The sequence below is a fragment of the Sturnus vulgaris genome, chromosome 5 (genome assembly GCF_052056855.1).
Source record: "Sturnus vulgaris isolate bStuVul1 chromosome 5, bStuVul1.hap1, whole genome shotgun sequence".
In the NCBI taxonomy this organism is placed as follows: domain Eukaryota; kingdom Metazoa; phylum Chordata; class Aves; order Passeriformes; family Sturnidae; genus Sturnus; species Sturnus vulgaris.
The window spans coordinates 19,551,274-19,564,848 of record NC_142247.1 but is presented as its reverse complement, the minus strand read 5'-3'; the positions used below and the strand labels follow the sequence as shown (position 1 = coordinate 19,564,848).

At 35.4% G+C, this 13,575-nt stretch overlaps 1 protein-coding gene across 9 annotated transcripts in view; it reads right to left on the bottom strand.

Annotated features, from left to right (window-relative positions):
- The window catches only part of ACSS3 (acyl-CoA synthetase short chain family member 3), a 104,987-nt gene that overhangs the window by 48,519 nt on the left and 42,893 nt on the right, over positions 1-13,575 (bottom strand). For all 9 annotated transcript variants that reach the window (XR_015803790.1, XR_015803792.1, XR_015803789.1 and 6 more), the window contains 4 exons: positions 12,108-12,252; positions 6,887-7,075; positions 1,954-2,088; positions 1,526-1,666 (listed from right to left, as the gene is read on the bottom strand). Coding sequence is in view for 4 of the 9 variants with exons in the window: in XM_088165009.1 (XP_088021135.1) it covers positions 1,526-1,666; positions 1,954-2,088; positions 6,887-7,075; positions 12,108-12,252 (610 nt within the window). In the remaining 5 variants the exon portion in view is untranslated. The remainder of the gene's footprint in view (positions 1-1,525; positions 1,667-1,953; positions 2,089-6,886; positions 7,076-12,107; positions 12,253-13,575) is intronic.

The following is a 13,575-nucleotide window of genomic DNA, read 5'->3' as shown; positions in this document are numbered from 1 at the left end:
AACTATGTCCTGGTGTCCTGAACTAAAATTCAGATGAAATCCACTGGACCAAACAAATATGCACTGCACAGACATTACAATGCAGCTGTCTGTCTGTGCTAGGCATGGTACATTCTCTTGATGTACTTAATAGAATGGAACAGGCACTTTCAGGCCTCATCCAAGAAATGAGGGACTGCAGAGATACATTAACTCATTAAAATGGAGATTGCTATGGCAGAGAATGATTTACAAACACTTCACCAATTTCAGATAGCAGACTGCCTTTGTTCGACTCAGCTTCTAACTTAGCCTCTGCTCTGAACTCAACAAGTTTTTTAGGAAGGTCATAACCAAGTAGTTTTACCTGCATGACCATTTAAATTAAGTTACTTGAATAAATAAAAATATTATTTTATTCACTGAGAGTTACTTACTGTAGCTTACTGTTAGCTGAAAATCTCTCTCCTGAGGGTAATTGATTCAAGGTATCTATATTTTTCTCTGCACAAACATCACAGTGAAATAAACTTCTGAGAACTATTACCTCTGAGATTCTCTATTGATATTCAGTCAAGGATAATACCTGTTGTAACAAAGGATCTTATCTTGGGTTTTTTGACAATGTAACTGTATGATTTAGGATACATATGTTGCTTTCAAGGTAAAAGCAGAAGACATTTTTCTCAGCAAAAGTGCTGTTTGTTTTCCCTTACGTCCTAAGAGATTCTGAACTTTATAGGCAACACCATTAAATAATTTTTTAGCAGTACAGCTGGTCTCTCCAGGATGCATGATACTGTCTAAATCAGTGGTGGTAAGACTATCACCAGAAAATCATATTCAGCTTGTCTTCCATGTTGTTAAAGAGCACTGTAAGTACCAAGCAAACACTCAGAGAGTTCACTTTTAAAATACAATCATTTAAAAATACGTAGTTAAAACTAATCTACATTCAAAACCAAACATTTCCAAAGAATACCCTTTTTTAATTTTCACTTTATCTAAACTTCTATTTCCAGGGTATTATGTACCCAGAAATGTGCGGTAACACAAGCGTTCAGAACATGCTTTATTTCATGTAATCTGTAATGCCATTCACCATGTCTTATCTACAAGAAAATTAGCTAATATGTAAATAATGAACAAGATTAGTCAGCAATAAATGCTATCACACAAGTGATATATTAACCGGTCTTGTCATTAAGTGACATGCTATGCTTATCTAAGAAAGTAAAACACAGAAGATAGTACTGAATAAAAGATATTTTGCTATCTTCAAAAGTTTATTTTTGTACAAATAATTGAAAAAATGCATCTTATCTTTATATTACTACTATTTAGATTTTAAAAACGTGGATTATTCCTAGACACTGCCTTTAAATAGTGAAATGTGAATAAGTGAGATTAAACCATTTGTAGCAATGCTTGTCATTTATAGTACTGTGCTCTGGCTAACATTTTCAACCTTTTAAATTAAATATTTTTTCAAGAGGAGCTGCAAATAGCTGGCCACAGACACTTAAGACTACTGACAGTCTTTTACCTTGGGCAAACCTGTTGTTCCAGATGTATACAGAATATAAAGAGGATGGTCTGAGGGAACAGAGACACATTCTGAACACTGTGCTTTTGCAATCTCTTCTTCCCAGTCAAGATCACGACCCTTGGTAAGAGGAACATGGCCCTGCCCATTGAAAAATAAGAAGATTGTCAAAAGAAAACCACAGGGAATAAATGGAATTCATTCAAAAAACATGCACTATTCAATTTTTTATATAGTACTATTAAATTTTTGGTAATCTCACTACTGCATTAGTTCTATTTAGTATTTAAATCTTATTAATACAATGCTCGCCCTTAAAAAACAAACTACAACAGATACAGTAAAATATTTCATGCAAAAAAGTAAAGGTAAATGCACTACACAAACATGTGAAAGTTAACACAGAGGCACTACAACTGTACACCCACCAAATTAAGTCGCTGGTAAACGAGAACTTTATCAGGTTTACTCTGTACCCTTGCCAGTGCTGCTTCTAGGAGAGATATGTATTCCACTTTTCTTTTCGGTTCTACTCCAAAACTTGCTGTTACAATAAGTTTGGGCTAAAAAAAATAAGATAGTTAATAAGTACAGTTGCAATGTATTTTAGATACCTAACCTAAAAACATTTTCCATTAAATTCAGTGTATACAATTTATCTTTACATAATTAGACACAAGGTTTTAGATCCGTTTTCTAGATTACATCAAGCTTGTGCAATCTCACTGTCCACACATCTGCTTTTTGTTTGGAAGAACATTAATACCTTCTGAGACTTCACTATTTTCAAGCATATTTGAGTAAGAAATCAACAGTATTCTTATTAGTTGCACAAGTACTAATGAATACATCTTAGCTCCATCCAATAAGGATGAGTGGTGCAATGATGTCAACAGTTAGCTGTATTGTTTTGCCTTCTACATAATGCTTCCGATTTCGTATTTCAATACTAACTGAAGAACTTTCCTAGCTTTTCCAAAGTCTGCACTAAAAGTCACTGGACAGAAAACAGAGAAAGAGGGAAAAGAAGGCAAACAAGAGATGGCAGGAAACTAGAAATATAGGAAGAGAAAAAGCTAAAGTCATAAGGCACATGAGGGAAATAAGGCTAGAGCTTCTCAAGACTGAAAAGGATTCCGGGTGGATTGAGGGTGCAAAATTACTAAAAATCAGATTTGTATAGTTCTGGGGCTTTTTAAACTAAGACCCATTTCCAGATGTGGATTTCACATCTTTACATCACAATAAAGCTTTCATGTAAGACTTTCTAAATTAAGAAATCTGCCTACAAGATATTTTGACTTAGGTCCAAACATCAGTATTTTTATTTTTTGTTTTTTAGGGAAGAAAAGGTAATACCAAAACAACTATGTGTTAAAACATATTTTACTTGGAAAAGAATGAGTCTTCAATCCCCGTTGTTTTGAAATTTTAGAAGTTTATTTATCAGATGGTGCTCACTTTGATCAAGCGAGTTTACTAATTGTATGCATTAGCATAAATCTCATTAAGTAGGCATAAACCACAATGCCACAGTTAAGGCTAAATTAAATTCAGCAGAGAAAGCAAAGATTAAATAGTTTTCTTGTGCCATTATACAATGTTTCCTGTCTAAATCTGCCATTCAGGAAAGATCCCTAATTGGTGTGTATTCAATATAAAGACTTTGGATGAGCTTTAAAATTTCAGCATTCATTGATTTTCCTTTTTGGAATGCATTGATATAATAGAAGATGATACAATACAATGTGATTAAGCTGAAAATTCATTGGGACACCATCCTGAAGATAGACTTCAATAAATACAAGATACACAGTTCTATTCAAGTGTAAAGATGAAAGACTCTTGCTATCACTAGCTTTATAGTAATTTGTAAATGATGTCACCTGTGCTCATCAACTGCTTTGTATGTAATAAGGACATCCAAAAATAACCAATACTAAATTAGCTAGAGTTATGTACTACCAAAGTGAAGAAGCATCATACATCACTTTGAGCAAATAAAAGGCCCAGTACTGGTTTTAACTGCTCTTTTCTTCTCTCTGCCTAATGATATTATTTCCCCTGCACCTCTGCTCCCATATTGCTTCATGTGGCTCCACGTAGTCCTATATGTTAAGATTAGATAGAAATATACCAAGTTTGGAGAAAAAACAGGGAGAGTTCAAGGGTCTGCTGGAGAAGAAACAACATAGATAGTGAGTGTAGTGGCAAAACCAACACAGTTAGCTATAGAAAAAACAGTATTATGAAGCAGAAACGAGATAAAGCAAGGCCCAATAGTAAAGACCTTGGTATAAGACCAACACTTTTATTCTGTTACTCCTCCTACAAATTCTTATATACTCTCTAATACTCCTCAAGTGACGCAGCTGGCACTCCTGACAGGATACCGTCCACAGGGACATGGATAAGCTCAAGGAACAGGCCCATAACATCTTAATGAGCTTCAACGGGGCCAAGTGCAAGGTCCTGCACCTGTGCCAGGCCAAGCCCCCCCAAAATCAATGCTCTCTGGGGACTAAAGGGATTTAGAGTAGCCCTGCCAAGAAGGACTTGGGGATACTGGTGGATGAGAAGCTGGACATGAGCTATGCCTGCTATAATAGGACAAGGAGATAATGGTATTAAACTATAAGAGGGTATATTTAAACTACATATAAGGAAGAAATTTTTTGCAATGAGGGTGAAATACTGGCACAGGTTGCTCAGAGAGATGACACATGCTCTCCTCCTGGGAACATTCTAAGTCAGGTTTGACAGGGCTCTGAGCAACCTGATTAACTGAAGATGTCCTTGCTCACTGCAGTGAAGTTGGACCAGATGACCTTTAAAGGTCCCTTCCAACTGTTCCATGACTGTATCAACCTACCCCAGTTTTGATATTTACAAACTATATATTCCCAGATTCAAGTAAAAGGAAAGATAACAAAAAATCCTGTTCTCATTCTCTATATCACTTCATTGCAATTCACTGCAGAATGTTACTATGGCCTGTAACTGCCAACACCTGACACAAGAAGAAATTACCAGCTGCAGGACTTTGCAGCATTCCCAGACCTATTTAAAATTCAAGATTAATTAAGGTAAGATGGCCAACTATACCTTTTCACAGTCACTAGAAAGTGCTTGTTATTTCTTTCACTCAGACTTTCCAACAGTATAAGTATGAAGTTTGATCTTTCTTCCACAAGAGCATCTTACAGCCAGCTTTCCACTGGACATCTTTAACACTTTCTAACTAATTTTAGCAACATCAGGTCTTGTACTGTAGCATCTAAACCAATTCATATAAAAGCCTAATAAAAAGCTTAGTTTATTGTGCAATTGCTTTACTTATTCAGCATTTTACTGTCTATCACAGGTACTTACAGGTAGCCTCAGGAGTGTATAATTCACCTATCATGAAAGCTTTACCATGCTGAAAATTGGGGCATGTTTTGAAATTTAGATTAAGGATGTACCTCTCCTCACTCGCATTTTCATTATACATCAGACGGACCAAAAATTATCCATAACACTGCCTTTTAAAGAAATCAAAAGGCAATGTAAATTAGGACTTAGTCCATGGTTTGCAGCTAATAATTATATAGCTCTTCGAGAGTTGCTGTGTGACCTTGGGTAGCAGACTTCAATTTCCTCTCTTTTCATTTTAATGAATGATTCAAGGATTATGATTATTGTGCTCTCTCCCCTTTTTCCTGGGGAATAATCATTGGGATTAATTAGTTAATAATTGCAAAATACTCTAAAAGTAAACATGCTAGACGATTTGTATTGTAGCTACCTCCGTTTTTAAAGCTTATAATTTTTTCTTCTACATTATTTTTACCTAATTATAGCTTGCTAAAAAAATGGGGAAGTGGGAAGACAGACCAGGAAAACTAGAGAGCTGTTGTTAGCCTCTTTTCATCATTCCAACAAACCATTTTGGCCATTTTAACATCTTTGTTAAAGCATCCAGGAGAGGAGGGGACATGCATTCAACTCTCTATTTACAGATATTTATAACACTGAAACTTCAGTCATCTGAAAAGCACTCCTGCACACAGAAATCTAAATGAACGTTCCACAAATCCTGGAGACTTGAACCCTACACAAAATCCTGTTTTAGTTTATACGTCTAAGCAACATGATTCAATGATAAGACAGCTACCACAGGGAGTCTGAATGCTTCAGGTGACTGATCAAGGTGACAAAGACTTCACCTTGTTCACTAGTAGAAAACAAGAATAGGCCATTCCACTGTTAGCTGGTTTGAAACTAATCCATACACAAGCTACTAATATGCCTATATAGAGTACTAAGAATAATCAAGCACTATTTTCATTTCAGTAGCATAGACATCATAATGCTTTATAAACAAGCTCAAGTTATGCTGAACACAGAAGCCTTTAAAGCTTTCACCTCTATTAATTATGTAATCTGCACAGTCACTTCTTTAGGGCAACTGTTTCCATAGCTGTCCTGCTTTGCGTAGAAATTAAATGAAGCAGAATTATAACTTGTTCTAGTTCAAGCCAGGACAGGGTTAATTTTTGTAATAGCCAGGAGGGGCATGGCCAGGATCCAGAGGTCATTCTATACCACCTCAAGCCATACACAGGGTGGGAAGGGGGATGGCTCCTTTCCAGAGGGTGTGGTGGGGTAGTGTGTGGATCTCTGCATGGTGTGAATCATTCACCTTTCTTGCACACTGCTATGAATATTGCTGCTGTTACTGTTCATTTATTTCATTGCTATTTCTAGCACATTGTTCTTACCTCATCCTGATCTTTACCTTTTAGGCCTCCAATTCTCCTTTCCATCCGACCACAGCGAGGAGGAGGGATAGGAGGGAGCAAAAAAGCAACGTAAGGTTTGAAGCGTTTCAATGAAAACAATAAATTGGGGAATACCATTCCTAAATCAAAACATAGCTGAGAAAATGTATTACCTAATACGTCTACACATCAAAAAAGCCAATGAAATCACTTAGGGCTGGCAGAATTTTCCTCATACATTTGTTGAAAATGCTGAACCAAAAGCCAGTATTAAGGAGGTGCTTTGTAGAAAAAGATAGACAAACATGAGAAGAAAGTACACTCCATACAGATAACAGTGTGTTAAAATCCTGGTGTTTAGAAGGGGTCAAAATTGCTCACTTGGTGTCTGCTATAGAAGCATCAACCTCAGCACAGACATAGTATTTTGTTCATATTGCAACAATAGGTGTTATAAACAAATTGAGATTGTGTGCCACACAAAGAGAAATGTTATGTGTCTGGGAAAAAATCCAAACAACAGGTTTTTCGTATTTACTGATAGGAGCAACTAATGCAGTGGTGGCTTTTTTTTTGCTCTAAACAGGTTATTTATTACCTTTGCATGATCAATGCGAACCGAAAGCTCTTTAGATGCAAATCCACCAAAAATCAGGCTATGGATGGCTCCTATTCTTGCACAAGCCAGCATACAGTACACTGTCTGTGGAATCATGGGCATGTAGATGACCACACGATCTCCTCTCTTCACACCATGTTTGATCATGACATCAGCTAACCTGGAGACCTGTACTGACAAAACATTCATATTTGAAGTTTCTCCAGATCTGCTGTTGCCCCATAAAAAAAACAACTTTCACACAGTCAGCAGATGCACTACATCAAAGAGAAAACCAGCATGATAAAGAAAGTTGATGTAATGTAATCAAGGTTCAATAAATTTAAGACCATTTCCTTTTTGCAAAAAACCCACTAATACATTTTTCTTTTTTAAAATGAAAATGGAAAGAGACTAATTATTGCAGACAGTACATTAAAAAAAAATAGCAATGCCTAGCAAATTTTTAAATGTCAGTCTACCAGTCATTTTTTTATTCAGGCCACAGCTTATATTTCTCAATTTTAGCTCTTAAGAATGAATGCAAACAGGTATTTCATAATATAAGTTCTGTCCCAACTAGCCAACTTTAAAACACTAATCAATATGTAGTAGTATTTTCTTTACTGCAGTATCATAAATTTCTCAGCATCAGCAACAAGAGACCTTATACCCTGAACCAAAGGTGAACACAAATTCAGAGAAATATCTAGATCTAAAATTAATTTTTAATTAATCATTAATTAATTAATCATTGTCAGATTTTCATTTTTGCTATGCAGAAACCTGAGAGACTGTGTACAGCAGCAAAGGACTGGAACTCAAGAAATACAATAGACTGGTCAGCAGCAATGCCTCCATAACACCATGAGAAAACATTTATTACTTTGAGAGTACACAATATTCGGTCACAAAAGCAGTACTGAATATTTCGTTAGTATTTACCACATATTAAGTTGGATTATAGTGAGCATGGGAGCCTGTGACAAGCACTGTGAAGTCGTCCCAACCTGCTTGTTGTAGCATGAATATGTGGCAGCTTCTGAAATAAATGCTTTCACTTGTAATATTGGAAAATTTAAGTTTTCTCTTTTTAAAGAGTAACTACATTCAGTCCTAAACCCCTCATAAATACATTGAAAATATATATCAACTGCTTTGTATGCAGTAAGGACATATAAAAATAACCAATACTAAATCAGCTACAGTGATGTATTTACCCAAGTAAGAAGCATCATGGATCACTCTGTGCAAATCAAAGGTGCACGGCTGGTTTTAACTGCTCTTTTCTACTCTTTTACCTCTCTACCTAATGACATTATTTCCTGCACCTCTGCTCTCATATTGCTTTTATATATCAATTTCCCACTTCACTGTTTCTCTCTTCAGTGGAAATAGAGGTTCAGACTTCAAGTAACCTGAGATATTAACATTCAGAAGCTCCAGGAGCATCTGCTCTGTCTTTGCATTACATTCACAGCTCATCCACAATCAAACACCACATTTCTACATTCTCCTCAAGGATTTAAGAAAATAGAAACATAGAAGCCCCAAGCAAGCACTCTTGCATGAGAAGATATTGCGTAAGTTCCGTTTTGGTAAGCATTGCATAAATCTGTGCTGTTATTTTCAACCACAAGAAAGAACATGTTTGTAAGGCAAAGTCATCACCACACCAAGCTGAAAAACTCACACAAACTAAGGTATCTGTATGATTTGTACGGAAAAGCTCTCTTATCTTAAATATTACTGATTTTCAAGAAAAAGTATCCTTAATGCTAGACTTATTAATACCTATCAAGATCATATAAAACTCATATACACTATGAAAACTCAACAGAAGCCAAAGACTGGACATGTACAAAGCTAGCATTTATTGCCATACCACCAGCATTTACAGTCACTTCTAGGTATAATTAGTGAAAGCAATTGTAAATAAATATAACAACTCTACTTCCAAAGGTAAATTACTTTTCTATACTTCCTAGTGTGAAAATGTTAAAATCTGCAAACACAGAGCTAACACCACCTTCTCTCAAAGAAACAAGAAAGCTAATCATTATCTTCCCTGCTTGTGACTCTCAAGCAGTGTTGACAAAAAGGCCAGAGGCAATGCAAATAACATTTAATATTTTTATAGCCACTGTAAGTGTGGAGAGTGGGCAATAAATAAATAAAATAAAATAAATAAAATGGACAAGTATTACTCATTATCATTATTTAATAAATAACTATTAATAATTATGAAAAAGGCAATGTTTGCCTGCTAAAGCAAAAAGACAATGTTTAATGATCGTAATTAGTAATTTTGTAATAGAAGACTCCCAGTGCCTGTAAACAAGCTATATAACTGGTTCCTGGGTGTAGGAGGGAGACAGTGAAGAGATCTGCATGCATTTAAATAATTTTTATTGAAACCTATCATAGCTAAATTGTATTTAAAGCAGAACATGTGTACAGCATACTGCAGACAGGAACTACATGTCACTTCTGCAAACCCAGTAATCACGTGTCTGTACGTACTTTCCCCACCCTAAAGACTGTAAGGTCACTGAAGAGAACAATCCAATACAATGCACAGGTATCTATTATTTTCCTTGTGCCCCATCCTTCTGACAGACAGAGAACATTTGGACTACACAATAAAACACTGTCTCTTCTGCAACTATTTGGAAGACAGGGGAACATTGTAAAGCAGGTTTACATCGTCCTTCTGACTGATGTGGTAGCCCTGAAACATCCAAGCAATCACTCTTTCTAAAAAAAAGGGGAGGGGAGAAAAGTGAGTACTGACAATTCATTAAATTATTAAAAGCCATGAAAACTTCCACTTTGTTACAATGTGTTGTCATTTGGTTTACATTAATGCAGTGTAGTGTACTTTATCATTCAAAAACTAACAGGCTATTTCTCCACTTTTTTTCAAGTTTAAGACTGTTCACTCACTTTAATATATTTGACATTTTCACTAATAAAATCACTTGAAATTAAGTGACATAATAAGAAACTCAAGTAGGCCTTAAGCTTGGACCAGAGCATAAATTACACTTCTATCAAATTCATGGACCCAGGGAGCATGGTTTTACTTTTACCCAGCAACCAAATACTATAGCTGTATTAGCAGCTAAGGCTTCTAAGTCATTCAGTTCTGAAGTAAACTCCTAGCACTTACCAAAAGCAGTTTTGGTCCATGCCAAAAAAATTCATCAAAATATACAAAACCAGAAATCAACTCAAAATGCTCAAAAGAGGAATTCCAAACCCTCCTGGGTTGAACAGTGACTGGGACACACAAGCGTAGACTCCTTCAATGTAAGCTAAACTCTTCTAGACCTACAAGATCCATGAAAAAAATACAAATTTTCAGCAGATCTCTTTGTTACTTTTGTTTTCAGGAGTCCAGTAGCTAGCAGATAAACCAAATTAAACTTCTTGTACAAGAGAGGACCAGAAAGCTTCAACAGACAAGCTATTAATATCAAATATTGCCTTTCACATTTATTTGCTTTTGATTAAGAGCAAACTGCAGAGAATTCAGAAATAGTATTTAGATAGGACTCAGCCTCCAGCAAGATTATAATGAACTTCTGAGTGAGTACTGCTACATTTCCCAGAAAACTTAAACCAATTCTTTCACTTGGTTTGGCAATGCTCTGTAACAAGAAATGTAGATGAAAGGACGTGTATGTCAACTAGCAAAATTTTCTCACTTTGCACAAATTCACCATGTCTTAAGACAATTAATACACTGAAAGAGACATAAACTTAGGAAACTTAATACAATATCAGGCTTAAAAAGCAGAAAAAAGACTACTTTTCAAGATCTTTTCAGAGGAAATTTCTACCAAGCAAGCTCACTTAAGATAATTTACATTAAAATGTTGTATTTCTGCATTAAAATAAACCAAGTGTTAGATGCAACATATATATAAATTAATTTAATATATACACATATATTTACATATCTAATGTGCATGTATCATAATTATTGAAGACAAAGGACACAAAAATTGTATATATAAAATTGTAATTGTACTTATTATATATTAGTATAAATAAAATTAGATAAGGAGCTGAATCATTTCAGTCTTCTGACTCCTTAAGACACTGAAGCTAGTTGTTCCAGCTCCAGCATACCGTATGGCATGTTGCTTTTTGGACTTGGTAAATAAAAAGAAAACTGCTAAGGAGTACATGTTTTCTACATTTTCCTTAGAAGGTAGAATGCATAACAGGTTTATAATTTCTTTGTAGCTGTATGACTTCTCTTTTCTTGCAACAGTGGAATAAACCCCTCACAAACTGAATTACTGTATTCTGAACCTCATTTCACATTTCAAACCACAGGATCACATTACTCCAGATACTACATGCATAACTTAAGTACAGTGAGTGTGCTGCATTCAAAGCAATCCATCTTGCACACTGAAACACATTAAAGAAGAATACGAGCCCAACTCCAACATTTCTTTGCACTCAGTGTAAGTTCAACTGCTACATGTAACTGGAAGTAAGAAGGCAGCTGAACAAGAGTAGCAGCATTAGGCCAAACCTCCAGCAGACAGCCCTGAGAGCCAAGAACCTTCAATGGGGCAGGCTGCAAGCACCCATGGTGAAGCATGGAGTTAATCTGAACGGGCTGATGCAGAACTGGATATTCACAACCTTATCAGGACTAAGCTACCTCAGCCAACAGGGAAGTGGAAATCCACAGACCTTCCAGACAGAAGGGCCACCAGCATTCCAATGACAGCCTACATAGGGGCAGGTGATGCAGCTTTCTTTGGAGTTCCCCCATTTAAATTTCATTTAGGCTTACACTCAATTATGTGCAGCAACAGCCAAGGTACACATTTCATTTCTATGGAACTGTACTTTCACTCATCACAGCAACTGCCAAGAGACTTAACTAATGCTATGTCCAACCTGTTAATTAAGATCTGTTAAGGGAAAAGAAAATGAAATCAAATATAGACAAGTTAAAAATTTAACCAATCAGGACAAAAAAACTATGAAACTATAGAAGAAAAAGAGGTAATAGAGAAATTTCAAAATCTATTGGATGCAGCATAATTTGGCAGAGGTAGAAAAGCTTATAAATCAATACTGAGCACAGCAAAAGGAGTGAACTAGTGAAGCAGATCGTTTCTACCTCTGTGTATCTACCTACTATGTGATACTTATTGCCCTTTCTCATTAACAAGGTTATTCTGAAACATACCTGTTCCAGAAGTTCCTTATATGTTATTTTGTCCTTGGTATTTGTTACAGGACTGTCATAAATAATGGCAATTTGGTCTCCTCGTCCATTCTCAACATGACGATCTACAGCGTTGTAACAGATATTCAGCTCTCCACCTACAAACCTAAAAAAAAGTTTGAAATATGTAACAGCTAGCCTTCCAAACTAAGACACCTTTTTGTTTGTTTTTTTGGCATTTAGTGTTTTTCTTTTAAGGAATAAGAGCATTCAATTAAAACATAGCTCTTGAAACATTATACTCACTTCAGGAAGTTCCTTTGTTTTTTATTCTGTAAACTCATGATTGAGTCAACAAGCTAAATACGACCACTGGTGAAAACAGAAAAGTTAAAGGACTGTACCTTAACTGACTTAAGAATCTGCTAAACATGGTCTTGGTTTAACTTACTTTGTATTAATCACACTGATTTTCATATGTATGGTATTAGAAAAAAAATTCACATAAAATAATTGGACATTATGGAAACATTATTTTATCCTACTTTGAATTGGCACACACACATACCCCTTTCAAGGAGAACAGGTTCAGGACTCAAAATAGTCTTATTCATCTCTTGGCAATAACAGTTAAACATACAAGCATCTGTAGCTAAATGAAAGGGATTCCAAGTTATAAGATCATATTATTATAATGCATTGGACAACACTGTCTTATATGAGTGACTCAAAATTTTCAGTAAAGTGATATGAGTCATAACTTCTTCAATAGCAAGACACTTAGAGAAAATTCTTATCTTCCAATTAAAGAAAAAAACATATCATAAACTTGGGTTTCACTTTTATAGTCATTTTACACAGAAAAATAAAATTCAAGTGCGGTATAATCCTCAAAGTAAAAAACACAGAAGGTACCTGATACAAAGACAACTCTATTTACCGGAAGATGACACAGTACCTAGAAGTTAAAGTTCACACTAAATTATGCCCTTTTGTTTATTTTTCTATATTCATGTATCTCTGTGAAGCAAAAATAGCAATATACGAAAAATACACAGTTGGCAGCTTCCAAAAGGTTCTATGGGGATAACTGTAGAGTGGTAACATTATTATAATGCAAATAGAAATAACAGATGGCCTAAAGTAACCCACTGCTAGTGTAAAAAAAGTATTTTCTTCTTCACACAGATGCTATGAGATAGACTTTATTGTCCAAAAACAGCAATTACGAAATTAAAACCAGTTAGGATGTTTAGGATGCAGTTAACTTACTGCAACTCCTTCACAATGCCATTAATAAGGAGAAAGTGGGGGACCATAAAAGTCACAAATCATTCTGGACAAAAGTCTACAAAATCCTTCCCCTAAAAGGAAAACCATATGAACAATAAAGGATCCAGAATTGTTTCACATAATACAGAGTAACTCTGTATTACTGTCATAAAAGTTGTGTAAGATTCATATTTTTATATCAAATCACTGTAGGATG